The 15217-nt window shown below is 42.6% G+C and overlaps 1 protein-coding gene across 5 annotated transcripts in view; it reads left to right on the top strand.

Moving 5' to 3' along the window:
* The window catches only part of lrp2a (low density lipoprotein receptor-related protein 2a), a 61515-nt gene that overhangs the window by 26443 nt on the left and 19855 nt on the right, over positions 1 to 15217 (top strand). For 3 of the 5 annotated variants that reach the window (XM_061692908.1, XM_061692905.1, XM_061692909.1), the window contains 20 exons: positions 824 to 990; positions 1124 to 1267; positions 1374 to 1483; positions 1606 to 1783; positions 1859 to 2072; positions 3652 to 3891; positions 4026 to 4214; positions 4479 to 5411; positions 6303 to 6468; positions 6546 to 6704; positions 8624 to 8913; positions 9011 to 9211; positions 9383 to 9409; positions 9502 to 9537; positions 9615 to 9857; positions 10550 to 10675; positions 11241 to 11360; positions 12599 to 12730; positions 13409 to 13610; positions 13691 to 13986. In XM_061692908.1, coding sequence (XP_061548892.1) covers positions 824 to 990; positions 1124 to 1267; positions 1374 to 1483; positions 1606 to 1783; positions 1859 to 2072; positions 3652 to 3891; positions 4026 to 4214; positions 4479 to 5411; positions 6303 to 6468; positions 6546 to 6704; positions 8624 to 8913; positions 9011 to 9211; positions 9383 to 9409; positions 9502 to 9537; positions 9615 to 9857; positions 10550 to 10675; positions 11241 to 11360; positions 12599 to 12730; positions 13409 to 13610; positions 13691 to 13986 — 4173 coding nt within the window. The remainder of the gene's footprint in view (positions 1 to 823; positions 991 to 1123; positions 1268 to 1373; positions 1484 to 1605; positions 1784 to 1858; positions 2073 to 3651; positions 3892 to 4025; positions 4215 to 4478; positions 5412 to 6302; positions 6469 to 6545; positions 6705 to 8623; positions 8914 to 9010; positions 9212 to 9382; positions 9410 to 9501; positions 9538 to 9614; positions 9858 to 10549; positions 10676 to 11240; positions 11361 to 12598; positions 12731 to 13408; positions 13611 to 13690; positions 13987 to 15217) is intronic. The other 2 variants (XM_061692907.1, XM_061692906.1) reach the window with 1 other exon arrangement.

Here is a 15217-nt window from a genome sequence, read left to right as displayed (position 1 = left end):
AAGTCAGCTGGGTTAGGCTCCAGCACTTACTGACCCTGAACAGGATAAGTGGTATTGAGAATGGATGGATGGATGGATGTTTCTTTTTTTACATGAGATGGTCAAATTATGAAAAACAATCCACAGTGAGATGCAGAGCAGATTTACATAACTGAAAAGCACAATTATAATCACATTGTTAAGATGTCAACAAAAACCTGAGCATTATCTTTGTCCAATCAACATTTTTGATACAGCTCTTTTATTGATCTCATTGCATTATGCAGGGGTACCTAATGTTATACACAGCTTGTATTGAATCATATCGTTCTAATGTCTCATTCAGAATTTTAAAAGTAAATTTCCTCATTTTTAGTTTTTGTTATTTGGTCAAAAGTGGTGGTCAATCTGGCTTATTTCCCCCATATTTTTAATGTGTCTCATAGTCTCCTTAGAGTGCTCTTGCCAGCTATGTCTCCATACAAAACATAATAGGAATCGTATAGCTATTTAGGTGTATTTTTCTAGGCCTAAGGAGACAAGGAGCCTTTAGTTAAGAGTCCGAAGAGTCTCCCTTGTGTCGACAACTTAGCTCATCTCAGGTTTCGGCACATGAAAGACAACACTGTCTCCCCAGAGGCCAATGATTATCTAGGAATTAAATTGCCCCTCAACAACTGATTGATTCTAATCTGTGCTGACTAGGCAAATCAGAATCTGGAGCATACTTCCACTCATCAGTAGAAAATAACTCTCATGAAATGTGTACCTACAGACTTGGTTTACAATTCAGAAGAAAACAAATAAAAATGTATTCATTTTTCAATGTCCTTTTTACTTGTAGTTGAAGATCCTTTCTTGGTGGTGGTGAGAGACAGCATCATTTATGGCATTTCCTTGAACCCGAATGACAGAAGCAATGATGCAATGGTGCCTGTGGCCGGGCTTCAGAATGGCTACGATGTTGACTTTGATGACAGTGAACAGACCCTTTACTGGGTTGAGCACCCAGTGAGTTACAGTCCAAAAATACTATGCCCAGTCACCCACTGGTTTCATAATATAGTGCAAGTGACACAACACAAGATTCCCAGGACACATCTGCCTTTGACAGTGATATCATGTGTCCTTATTTGCCTTACAGGGTGAAATCCACAGAGTGAGGTCAGATGGTACCAATAGAACAGAGTTTGCCCCAGCAGCCATCCTGGGATCACCTGTGGGTCTGGCCCTGGACTGGATAACAGAAAACCTCTACTATACCAATCCGTCAACACAGTCAATTGAAGTGAGACAATTTACAGAAACCTTAGTTCGTTTCAATATGCTGTAAAATTGGGGACAAAGAAAAGTGACCCATGTGAACAGTAATTGGACCTGTTTGTGCTGGGCAGGTTTTGAAGCTGAGAGGGGAGTTACAGTACAGGAAAACTCTCATCACAAATAATGGCTCTCCAATTGGTGCTGGCAGTCCTGTTGGCATTGCTGTGGACCCGGCACGTGGGTAAGCTCTATTTAACACCCAGCACTTCCCCGCTGAGCCTTTTCAATTGCTCTACAAGGGTTAGCCCACTTGTACAGAACACAAATTCACTTGCTGACCTTCATCCTTTACATGCTTTTAAGCAAACTGTACTGGACTGACCAAGGGACAGAAAGTGGCATCCCTGCCAAGGTGGCATCTGCAGACATGGATGGCTTGAATCCTGTTACGCTGTTCACCAATAACCTGGATCACATCGAGTTCCTTAGTGTGGACATTCAAGATAACAAGCTGTACTGGGCTGTTACAAGCAGTGGCATGGTTGGTCTTCACTCAAACAACATGTTTTCCTCATCCTGTAAGACAACCACTGACACTAATTGTGAATGTCCATAGATTGAACGGGGAGATCCAGATGGGACTAACCGCGTAACCATCGTGTCAGGTTTGGCTCACCCCTGCGGTGTAGCCATCTATCAAAATTTCCTATACTTTACCGACCGAGACTTTGAGGTTATTGAGCGCACGGACAAGTTCACAGGTGCCGACCGGGTCGTGCTACGGGACAATGTATCTGGACTCAGAGTTCTGAAAGTCCATTATCGAGAGAGTGAGTAAAATGCAAGTCTTACCAGATGAAACATTACGTACACTTGCCTGTATCAAACATTCTGCTTTTCCAAGGATAGAACTGCTCTAATCATGATTACAATATCACAGATGTATTTAACATTGTTAATTTCATCATGAATTTAATTCAAAATATTAAAAACCAGAAACCTTTCATTTATCCATTTTCTTTGTTCATATGAGGGTAATTAAATTTTTTATACAGGCCCAATCTGCCTAATTTTCGAGATTTGAGCCGTCACTGGGACGGTTTCTTTGTTTTGACCTGTGAGCGTAACCTTGAGATATGAGCGCTGTATGGAGGCAGTGACCTCAACACACTTTGGCAAAAAGGGAACAATTAATTAAAAAAGAGGCTTCAAGCTGTTCAATGCCACTCCCAGTTGAACTTACTGTCAAAGTAAACATCCATCCATTCTCAACACCGCTAATACTGTTCAGGGTCACAGGCCGGTGGAGCCTATCCCAGCTGACTTCGGCCAAAAGGCAGACTACCCTATGAAATGGTTACCAGTCAGTCGCAGGGCACATATAGACATGGACAGCCATTCACACTCACACTGTCACTGAGTGGGAACTGAACCCACGCTGCCCGCACGAAAGCTCGGCGAGTGTACCACTACACCATCAGTGACCCATCAAACTAAACATTAAACAAAGAATTACACATTGTGCATTTAAAACAACCAAACCTTAAGAACAGGACCGCCAGCGGAATGGTAACATAATGGAAAATTCCATTGAGGTGCTAATGCTAACTGTTAGCATCAAGAGTCCATCCATCCATTTTCAGTACCACTTATCCTAAATAGGATCGCGGGCGTGCTGGCGCCTATCTCAGATGACTCTGGGCGAGAGGCAGGGTACATCATGAACTGGTCGCCAGCCAATCGCAGGACACACATAGACAAAGCACCATTCCCACTCACATTCACGCCTATGGGCAATTTAGAGTCTTCAGTCAAACCACCATGCATGTTTTTGGGATGTGGGAGGAACCCAGAGTACCCGGAGAAAACCCACGCAGGCACGGAACAACAACAGAACATGCAAACTCCACACAGGCGAGGCCGGATTTGAACGCGGTTTCTCAGAGCCCACAAACTGTTTAATTCTTTAAATTGTATTTATGTTATTACTCTTTTTTTAAAAACTACATTATAGAGTGCTATTTTCTTTCTTAAAAAGACAAAAGTAATCGTTTTTTTTTGGTGGTGGGGGGGGGGGGGGGGATGGAACGGATTGATAACATTTCCATTCATTTCAATGGTTAAATATGATTTGAGAAATTGTGAATGTGAGTGCGGATGGTTGTTTGTTTGTATGTGCGCTGCGATTGGCTGGCAACCAGTTCATGGTGTACCCCGCCTCCTGCCCCAAGATCGCTGGGATAGGCTCCAGCACTCCTGCGACCCTTGTGAGGATAAGTGGCTCAGAAAATGGATGGATGGATGTACTGTATCGCTAAACACCACTGTATTGTGGCAAATGAGTACACGAAAAAAAAAAAACTCAAATGTTTCTAGCAAATTACTGATAGTTGTTCTTCACATATTCAGCCTCTGCAGGCATAACCAACGGCTGTACCAACAACATGGCTGCGTGCGAGCATCTGTGCCTGCCTCGGCCGCAGGGTCTGTTCACTTGTGCCTGCGCCACAGGCTTTAAACTCAACCTTGACAACATGACCTGCGCACCTTACAAATCCTACGTTGTCATCTCTACGCTGTCCGCTATCAAAGGCTTCAGTCTCGAAGGGGCAGACCACTCTGAAGCCATGGTGCCGGTAGCTGGGCGAGGTCAGTCATTTCTTCAGTACTGCCAATGTGTCAAGAGATGCTAACTCATGCAAAGCAATGTATGGCTATTATTTCCCCCCCCCCCCAATAACCAAGTAGTCATGGCTTCTAACAGGTTTATTTTGCTCTTTCAGGCCGCAATGCTTTACACATCGATATGCACATGGCATCTGGTTACATCTACTGGTGTGACTTCAGCAGTACTGTTATAGCACAGAACGGGGTCAGAAGGATCAAGACAGATGGCTCAGGATTACATAGTATAGTGACAACTGGGATAGGACGCAATGGGATACGTGGTATAGCCGTGGACTGGGCTGCAGGTATGCTGTTTTATTCCTTACCATATACATACATTGCTCTGTATTAAAGTCGTGATCTTCAAAGTGACAGGATCTTAAGTGTTAACAGGGGAAAGTTGTAAATTTTTGCATTAAGGTTAACCCTCTGCAAAAGCATTGGGCCTTATTTACAATCATTTACATTTATTCGGAGAAAACTAAATAAAAATATGTCAGATTCATCTATATGCTTGATGATGATGATGATGATGATGGATTCATGACATTTTTTGACTTTGTACCTAGGGAATCTTTATTTCACCAATGCCTTCCTGACGGAGACATACGTTGAAGTTCTTCGCCTGAACACTACTTTCCGAAGGGTACTCTTAAAAACCCAGGTGGATATGCCACGCCACATTGTGGTAGACCCTAGAAATAGATACTTATTCTGGGCTGACTATGGCCAGAACCCCAAAATTGAGCGAGCACTCTTGGATGGAACAAACCGCACAATTTTAGTATCGTCAGGAATCATCACCCCACGAGGACTAGCTCTGGACCAGGAAACTGGATATGTCTACTGGGTTGATGACTCTCTGGATATGATTGCCAGAGTGAGCCCCCGAGGAGGGGAGACAGAGGTAGTGCGGTATGGCAGTCGCTACCCAACTCCTTACGGGATCACCGTGTTTGAAGGGAGTATAATTTGGGTTGACAGAAACCTCAAGAAGGTGTTCCAAGCAACCAAGGAGCCCGGCAGCACAGAGCAACCTGCTGTCATTAGAGACAACATAAACATGCTCAGAGATGTTGCTATTTTTGACCAGCGCATGCAGCCATTCACTGCTTTTGAGCTTAACAATAACCCCTGTGTTGAGGCCAACGGAGGCTGTGCCCACCTTTGCTTTGCCCTGCCAACCATTGATGTTGGCAATGCTTCCAGAAAATGTGCCTGTGCGTTTGGGAATCTCGCAGCAGATAACGAGAGCTGTGTGGTGTCAAGGGATGACTATCTTATCTACACCACGGAAAGTACTGTGCGCAGCTTACGCCTGGATCCAGAAGACCACGCCGTGCCCTTCCCCGTGGTCAATGTGCCACGTACTTCCGTTGCACTGGATTTTGACCTCACTGACCGAAGGATCTACTTCACTCAGAGCTCAGGCGCAGGAGCCAGCAAGATTAGCTACATCAGCTTGTCGTCTCCCACTTCAGCTCCAGTTGTGGTGGCTTCAGGTAGGCCCTAGTGTTGCTTATTTTTCTTTAAGACCATGTGTAGTGAAATCAGAGATTTTTGTTTAAATACATTTTACATGTTTTAAGATAATTGCTGAAAACGTGCAAAGACTAAGAAGTACAGAATGTAATACTCAATTGTGGAGACATAGCGTTCAACTGTTTTTCATTTTTTTGGGGTGGGAGTCATCCCTCCCCCACTATACTATAAGAACTTGAACGCCTTCGTTCGCATGAGGCGCAATTGCATCATGCAGTTAGCTAGCTAGCTATGTCTACCCCCGAAAATTATTTTGGGCTGGTGTGGCTGCTAGAGAGCCCCTAGTGGAAAAGGCCCGCAACGACCCGGTGGGATGTATTCCAGCCAACAGAGGCTTCAACTGTATATATTTACGTGCCTCAAACATTTATGTATATATCGGTATAAGATGCTTGATGAAGCATCATCCATTTTTCCAGGTCATAAAAATGGTATACAGCATTGGAAAGCACAGAGAATGGCTTGATTTTTCACAATTTTGAAGCTTGTTTAAAAAAAAATAATTCTAATCATTTAAATTTGGCATGGTTGTAAACAACACTCTTCTTTGGTGTGTCAAATTTAGAAAACATAATTAGTTTCACTTTAATGGCATTTTAACTCTGAACCCTTAGGACGTACTCACACTAGGCCATTCGAACGATGCCGGACTTGGCTGTAATTGCCCCTCCCTTTTCTATCCCACTAGTGCTCTTTAAACATTCTGGCTTCGGTCCATTTAGGTGTTTCATCACTTCATTAAACAAGTGTGCTGAAGCATGGCACGGATTGCCTATTGTGACAACCCTCTTAAATCTGGATATAAGGTCCTTCCCAGTGATTTTTCTTAAGTAGTTGTGCTTATGCGACAGATCTAGGGGCACCTGATGGCATTGCATATGATTGGATAAATAAAAGGATTTACTACAGCGACTATGCAAACCAGAGCATCAGTTCCATGTCTGTGAATGGATCTCAGAGAACTATTATTGCCCACGTCTCCAGGCCGAGGGCCATCATGTTGGATCCCTGCCGGGGGTAAGGCTTCTTTACGTAGCACATTTTTACTTATTTTGCTTTGAATATTGTGATACGATTCCTATTTTGTTGGACAGATACATGTATTGGACTGACTGGGGAACCCATGCAAAGATCGAGCGTGCTACCTTAGGTGGGAACTTCCGAAAAGAGCTTGTGAACAGCAGTCTGGTGTGGCCCAACGGATTAAGCTTAGACTATGAAGAGGAGCGGCTATATTGGGCTGATGCCAGCTTGTAAGACCAGACAAAATCAGTTTTTGTAATACAGTGGACTCTTGGAACGCAAATACGATTGTATACCTTATCTTTGACTTTTGATGATAGTTGGAGTTCCGTTGATGCTAAGCTGCTCTCGTTTCGTTTTTGGTCTTGAGTGTTGTTCCGCATGTTTTTTTTTTTCAGAGTTTCCTTAAAATTTTAGGTTGAATTATAAGTTATTTGTTCACCACAACCAGAGGTGGAAGTAAGTCACATATGTCCAAGTCACAAGTATGTCTCAAGGCATAACCTTGAAGTCTCAAGCATGTCCCAAGTCACTGTGGGGAAAAATCAAGCAAGTGGAGTCACCACTAAATTTCAAGCAAGTCGAGTCAAGTTATTACTTGGTTTGAGCAAATCGCAAGTCAAGTCATACAATCTTGCTCCAGTCGCAACATATATTGGAGTGGTAAAAAAACGTTTTTTCACAAATTATAACACCAGAAAAGTATTCACGCCTTATAAAAGTTAAATGAACAACATAGATTATTATTGATTTAATTTATTGCACTGAATTGTTTTAAAGTTGTATTTCAAACTCAATTTAACTCAACTTTATTTTTGAACAAACTATGCTGTGTACTTTGTGGTGGCATCCTAGTAACTCCTACGGTTCTCAAGAGAAGAGAACACCATTAAACAAAAGCCAAGACTGGCGCACCATTGCCCATCACTATACAGTATTTACAGTGGATATTAAAAGTCTACACACTCCTGTTAAAAATGTACAGCTTTTTATAATATAAAATATAATGTAATTTTTTCACATTTGATGTGATACATGACTTGTACAATTCATTTTTTAAAAATGGAAATCTTTTCAGGGGAAGTAAAAATAACCAACGGAGATAATGTGGTTGCTTACGTGCACATGCTCTCATAACTAGAGATGTGGCTGTATTCAGAATTCAACAATCTAATTTAGAAGCACTGACTCTGAACTAGTGACCACTGTCATTAGATTAAAGGTTATGTTTCATATGCTGTGGTCTCAATTTTAAAAGCATCGTGCCGACAGCTTTGTCTTTATCACAGAGCCGCTAGCAACGCCGCTGCACTTCTTCTGCATTCAGCGGTTGGCATGATATTTTAGGTGCTACTTTCTGCTCTAGAGTGCACACCGCTTCGCCTCATTAGAAAATGAGAGCGAGAGAAATATAGTTTTGCGTGCCTATGAACCTCAATGAAAGGTTCTGACAGTTATCATAAACCATCCCAACCTATGTTAGCTATACTAAAATGTTCACAATCACATCATTTTAATTTTTAATCGTCCCAAACCAGTCTCTGACACTTAATGTTTGACCAGCTTGTTAAACTGTTAAATTAGCTTACCTCTCTTTGTGAGTTTTGTAGTGACAGATGAAGTTCAACGTCGTTGTTGTTGTCTCTTTAATGCGCCAGTTGCAAACCATGCAAGTTTCCATCCTCTTTATAAAGACTTTATCGACAACATAATCCTTTAATCCAAATGTTATTATCTTTGGCGCTCCTTCCATCGTTGTTCATGAAGATGGTGACTTCACACTGGCAAATGTACAACAATGCAGACTCTGTTGACAGGTTGGCGCGAATAACCCCACCTAAACGTTTCTTTCTTTTAAAAAAAGCCCAACCGTCTTAATTAAAATGCAGATTGCCAACTCTAAAGGAGATGACTTGTCAAGTCATGTAGTTCAAGTCAAAGTGAAGTCTCTTGGCTACCCAGTCTAAAGTCAAGTCTGTCTTAAGTATTTGGCAAGCAAGTCATTAGTCATAAAACTGGCAACTCGACTCGAGTACCCCCCCCATCTCTGCACCAAACCAGTTGGGTTGCAAGGGTCCACTGCATTGTACGTGTGTAAAGTGTTCTTCATTGGTATTGCTATTGCTATCATTTTTCGCTCCGCCATCAGACAGAAGATTGAACGATCCTCTCTAAGTGGATCAAATCGAGAGGTCATTGTCAGTACGGCCATCTACCCGTTCGCCATGGCAATGTTTGGACAGTTTATTTATTGGACTGACTGGAACACACGTAGCATCTACCGTGCCAACAAACACGATGGCTCTGACCAAACGGTAATGATTCAGAACCTCCCGTCTCGGCCGATGGATATCCATGTTTTGGCCAGTGGGAAGCAGCAGCAGTGTATCAGTCCTTGCGAGCAGTTTAATGGAGGCTGCAGCCATATCTGTACACCAGGTATAAAAAAAAAAATTATGATTGTTTTTCCAGCACAATATTAATTGCCAAAATAAAAAGCAAAAAAAAAAAGCCTCATGCAACGTGATCCTGTTAGGGCCCAATGGAGCTGAGTGTCACTGTCCATCAGAGGGCCACTGGTACCTCGCTGACAATAAGCACTGCATCCTTGATAACGGGACTCGTTGCCAGTCCGGTCAGTTTACCTGCTTGAATGGCCGCTGCATTCGTACCCAGTGGAAGTGTGACAATGACAATGACTGTGGGGATGGCAGCGATGAACTGGAGAGAGTCTGTGGTAAGGCGTCTTTAAATTTGTCAGCTTCTATTCTTTCTAGCTTGGATTTTTTCTCTTGCTTAGTATGAGTACAAATTAACCTCACTGTAAATGCTTTGGGACTAAAGTCATATAAAACCTACTAACTACTAACAAGCTCTGACTTTTCGCTCTAAATAAATTATTTCTTAGGAGAGACGACTGATTTCAACTATGTTGGTGTGTATGCTTGGTTTTTTATTACAAATCAATTAACATTCTCCCAGCAACAAATCAATACTAATCACAATCGCTGAAATCTTTGCATGCAGTCCCTCAGTTCCTGTCATCGTTTGTCGCCTTGTCAGGTAACAAGCATTCAATGAATGTGTGCTAGAAGCAGCTTCTTCAAAGTGTCTGACAGTTCACTCATTCTGTTTGTTAGCGTTCCACACATGTGACCCCACGGTGTTTACCTGCGGCAACGGGCGATGTGTGCCATACCACTACCGCTGTGACCACTATGATGACTGCGCTGACAACAGCGATGAGGCCAGCTGTCTGTTCAGGCAGTGCGACCCCAACACAGAGTTTGCCTGCAATAATGGGCGCTGTATTTCCAAGGATTATGTTTGCAACGGCATCAATAACTGCTATGACAACGGCACCTCAGATGAGCAAAACTGCCGTGAGTAAAATAGTTATTTTTAAATTAATTTAAAAAATATACAGTACTCTCAAAAACCCAGGGATATTTGGCTTTTGGGTGACATTTTCAGGAATGCACTATTAACTTTACAGATGAACTTAATGTGAAGTTCTCCTAACTTTTGAATGTACATGTGTAACAGACTATTCAATGTCAGAAATAGTATTGAAACACTGAACAGTGGGATGCGCATAAAAATTTTGGAGGAGATCAAATTAAAGTCATTTTCATGTTTTGTTTCTAATTACATTAAATATGTTTGAAGGAAAACACTGAACATGTGCAAAGACTGAGAACAATGTACTACTAAATTGCTAAATAGCTTTAAACACTTTTACACCATCAAATTTGGCTGTTTCTTTTGGGCCTTCAGCTGACATGCCCACACAGTGCTGCAGCTCAAGGGTGAGCCTCATTTGACATAGTTATTTTTTTTAATTAATTCAAATTAGGCAGGCTTTTTTTAAAAACACTCTTCTCTGTGTTGTGTGAAATTTCCAGGTACATTTTTTGGCATCCTTGGTGAATCTTTAAGTCAACATCCTGAAATTTCACCTAAAAGCAAAAAAATAATTATTCATAACATTTTGTTGTGTAGTGTATATATATATATATATATATATATATTTGTTTATTTATATCATATTTTTATGTATTAATTGATTGTTTAGCTGAGAGAACTTGCCAGCCGGAACACACCAAGTGTCAGTCGACCAACATTTGCATCCCACGTTCATACCTGTGTGATGGAGACAACGACTGTGGAGATATGAGTGACGAGAGTCCGACTCACTGTGGTGAGTTTAATACCAACTAACAAACATTTTCATCTAACAGGTATTCTCTGTTCTTAAATCGACTGTATTGTTGCATGTGATTTGCAAGTTGTCCCATTTAGTGGAATTACAAACAATACAACGTTGCAAGCGGCACGGTGGACGACTGGTTAGAGCGTCAGCCTTACAGTTCTGGGGACCCGGGTTCAATCCCCGGCCCCGCCTGTGTGGAGTTTACATGTTCTCCCAGTGCCTGCGTGGGTTTTCTCGGGCACTCCGGTTTCCTCCCACATCCCAAAAACATGCATTAATTGGAGAATCTAAATTGCCCGTAGGTGTGACTGTGAGTGCGAATGGTTGTTTGTTTATATGTGCCCTGCGATTGGCTGGCAATCAGTTCAGGGTGTACCCCACCTCCTGCCCGATGACAGCTGGGATAGGCTCCAGCACTCCCGCGACCTTAGTGAGGAGAAGCGGCTCAGAAAATGGATGGATGGACAACGTTGCAACAAATTAAGAATCTTGATGTTATTTGATGTGTGATGTTATTTCAGTGATGTCGAACTCTTCTGCATTTTCCACCTAGCTACATCGACATGTTCCCAGAGTGAGTTCCGTTGTTCCAGCGGTCGTTGCATCCCCGCGCACTGGTACTGTGACGGAGGGGCTGATTGTGCCAATGGCTCTGATGAACCCCTCTCCTGCAGTGAGTGTCACACATCTCTTTTAGCCCAAATGGCTCCAATGGCCTTTGCTGGCTTTGTATGTCTGAACTCATCACCACCACTATCACGCCCCCTCCCCCAGTTTTTGTGTGTTAGTGCCTGTCCGCCCATCTAAGAAGTGGTGAGTGATGCAGCGGAGAGTGTGAGTCTGTGCGGTGTATCTCTTTGTTGATGAGGTGGTCTGCCAGGCCTCCTATTGTGTGTTGGATTCAACTGTGGCGCACCCCCTCCTACTTCCTTTTGTCCTGTGGGGGTTACAGAGCCTCACTTTGGCTTTTGTTTAGATAGCTCACCAAGCATGGGAATGTGGATTTACCGGAGCTATTTTGATAGTTTTAATGTTCTGGTAGTGTCGTATTGCCCACTTTCTCATTAATGGGCGTAGTGGCTAATTACAAAAGTTTCAATTACATAAATACATTTGTTAGCTGTCGGGCAGAATCCTCACATCTCCAAAATCAGTACTTTTCAGAGAATCAAAAACGACATGCAGCTTGAGTCACCAAACACTCAAGTTGGTATTATATTGCTAGCATATACTGTTGCGCACCAACATCAACACGACACCAACCCCAAATAATTTTCAATCGCTAATTTAATACAATAAACAGTCGCCAATTTATAACGCTATCATTATTTACAATGGTACGAGCACGGCGCCTGAGCCAACCATCCACATCAGTCTCACGTTCACGCCAACTCCCAGACCAGACAAAAAGTCTTTAATACTTCACAAAAGTCAAAAACTGTGGTTACATCATCTTCCTTAATTCTTTCACAGAGGTCTTCCAGTCAAGAGTGATGCAATAAATAAAATGACTAAGCAGTTTAAGTGACGGAAATAAATCTGTATACATTTAACCTCATGGCTGTCCAGCTCCTTCTGCACCAAAACATTACAGGGAGCTTAATCAGATGGCTCCCACAGACTGAGAGAAGTGGTGGAGTTTTACAACACTTCTCAGACAGTTCAGCATTCAAAAGAGTTAATACATTTGCTACATTTTCTAAAGCTATTTTTTAAACACTTTAAATTGGTTAATAATGCATAAAAAAATGAGACACGACATGGGGACAGACCAATAGTATAAATTTGTGAAAAAATATGCAAGTGACCATATTTGGACACACAAGGTTTTCACCCAAAAGTACGATATTTTTACTGACAGAAATGTTTTAGCAACATAACTTCAAATGGATATACATTTTGTCTTTGTAGCCACATTAGCAAAGACCTGCAATGCAGATCAGTTCCGTTGTGATGATGGAAGATGCATTGCCTCCTCCTGGATCTGTGATGGAGACAACGACTGCGGTGACATGAGCGATGAAGACCAGAGGCACAATTGTGGTATGCACGATACTATTTATCATCAGTATCAGTATGTTTCTTAAACCCATTGTGCCCCTCACTCAAATTCTCACTATCCCGGAGAAGTGGCACGTTTTGAATTAGGGGGCAACTTGGGTAGTGTGTCACGCTCTGACTTTTGACTATGTTCTTGTCTGTTCTTTCTTTGCTGGCTGCCCCAGATTGCCATAAGATAGTGAGTGTGACTGGAAACTGACAATTTTCTTATTATGCTTTAGAGCACGCTAATTCTGCCAAGCAACAAAAGGCTGTGCCAATGTGTGACTAGGAAAAATAATTACACAGTGGTGGAGTGTACGATGCTGGGCTGTGACACATCTCAGTCTCCTGTACAAAATCTCCAGTCCAAGAAGCTGACAATCTGACATTCCTGATTTCTCCTGCTTCACTTGTTACTTTGTGCATGCCTCCTTTATCTTGCTTCCTAGCTCAGGGTAGATCAAGAATCTGCAGTGTGTTCTGCAACAATAAGATGCCTGCAGCCCTGCAGGAGACTGACTTCAAACAAAGTGGATCAACCGCGTTAGATGGATAAAGAATTTTAAGTCAGGCTGAATGTTTTTTTTAAATAAAGTTAGGAATGTTCGGACTGTGACAACTAGGTCATCATAGTCACCTGCTTAACCTTTCTAAATCGACTCCTCTGATTGCATCCAGCCAACCGCACATGTTCGAGTGCAGAGTTCACCTGTGCGAACAACCAACCGCCTCAGCGCAAGTGCATTCCTCAAGACTGGGTGTGTGACGGAGATGCGGACTGCACAGATGCGCTGGATGAGCATCAGAACTGCACGCGGCGATCCTGTGGCATCAATGATTTTACCTGCAGCAACGGCCTCTGCATACGTAGCTCCTACAGGTCACACCAAAGAAACCCTTGCAGTTATATCCATCCTGCTTTGCATTGTGACTTTATTGTGAGATGTTATTCGAAACCAGGTGTGACAGGCGAAACGACTGCGGCGACAGCAGTGATGAACAGGGTTGCACCTACCAGCCGTGCCAGCAGCACCAATTTACCTGCCAGAACGGCCGATGCGTGTCGCATGACTTTGTCTGTGACGGGGACAACGACTGCAGCGATGAGTCGGATGAGCTCGAGCACATGTGCCACACTCCCCCGCCCACATGCCCCCCGGGAGAGTTCAGATGTGCCAACGGACACTGTATCCCCCTGAGCCAGGTGTGTAACCGGGACGACAACTGCTCTGACAACAGTGATGAGAAAGGATGCGGTAAGTGTGACAGGGATTTAATATTCTGTCTCCGATATACAGTGTTTCCCCTTTATATCGCAGTAACAGGTTGCGCCCCTGCTATATTGATATTTTTTTTATAAGTGATTATTTTATGGTTTTATTTTACAGTATACAGTGGTGCCTTGTGGTACGAGTCACCCAATTTTTCACCCAGTTTTTCAAGTAATGAGCTGTCATTTGGTTGATTTTTTTGCTTTGACTTGGGAGCGCAAATTTGAAATAAGAACACTGTATAGTGGTAGTGAACTCAATTCAACTCAATTCACACTAAACAGCAGTTTGGGAAATAGTGAAAAATTCATAAACAATAGGCTTTAAGTTGTTCAATGCCACTCTGAGGTGAAGTTTAATGTCAAACTAAAATAAAACAGAGAATTACATGTGTATTAAAAACAACCACGTACTTTGCCTTACTTGGATAGGTCTACCACCTTGTTGCAACGAAATGGAATATTAACGAGGGGGATTCCACCCAAATGACTGTTGTTGGAGAGCAGAGGCCTCTCTTCAATGCATCTTAATGATTGTCGTTTTGCATCCCAAAAGAGTGATACCATTTGTGGTTGGTGCCTGCCTCTAACTTGGGAGATAAATACATGTAGTAGTTAGGATTCCACACCAACACTCTGGCTGGAGCTGTCCTATCTACCCTATGTGCTAAATATGTCCTAAATGAAGCCTGCTCGGATTATTAGCGAAATGTCTTCTAAGACAGCTAGAACAGTCAAGTTGCGATCGGTTCGATGCCCTGAGAAGGAAATTACCTGGATGAATGAGCATATTCACAGGCATGCTGCTGCCTTTTGTGCAGATGGTGCAAGTGCGATTCCCAGGCTCAATACCCAGGCACAGGCAGGCACAGGCCAAGTAAAAAATGGGTGGCTTGCATTAGAAAGTGCATCTCATGTAAAAAGTGTGCCAAATAAATCATATGGGTCTCTTGCTTTGGTGATCCCAAAAGTTGCAACAACAACAAAATGTCTTTGAGCTAAAGTGACCAGAATCACACCAGGTTCACTTGCAGGTGGACTGAGACCTTCATCTTCAATTTGTCGCGGTCCACTTGTATGTTGCATACAAGGGTTTAGTTCATGACATCGCACTTGACCAAACAAATCGCACTAGTAGAGCAATCGAACCGGAGTTATTTTTAACCAAAACCAAAGCTTGTGAGTGCAGTGAGTATCAAAATGTAAAAGAAACAGTT

The sequence above is a fragment of the Phycodurus eques genome, chromosome 12 (genome assembly GCF_024500275.1).
Source record: "Phycodurus eques isolate BA_2022a chromosome 12, UOR_Pequ_1.1, whole genome shotgun sequence".
Lineage (NCBI taxonomy): Eukaryota > Metazoa > Chordata > Actinopteri > Syngnathiformes > Syngnathidae > Phycodurus > Phycodurus eques.
Note: the sequence above shows the minus strand (reverse complement) of the source record. Positions and strands in the feature narration are given on the sequence as shown.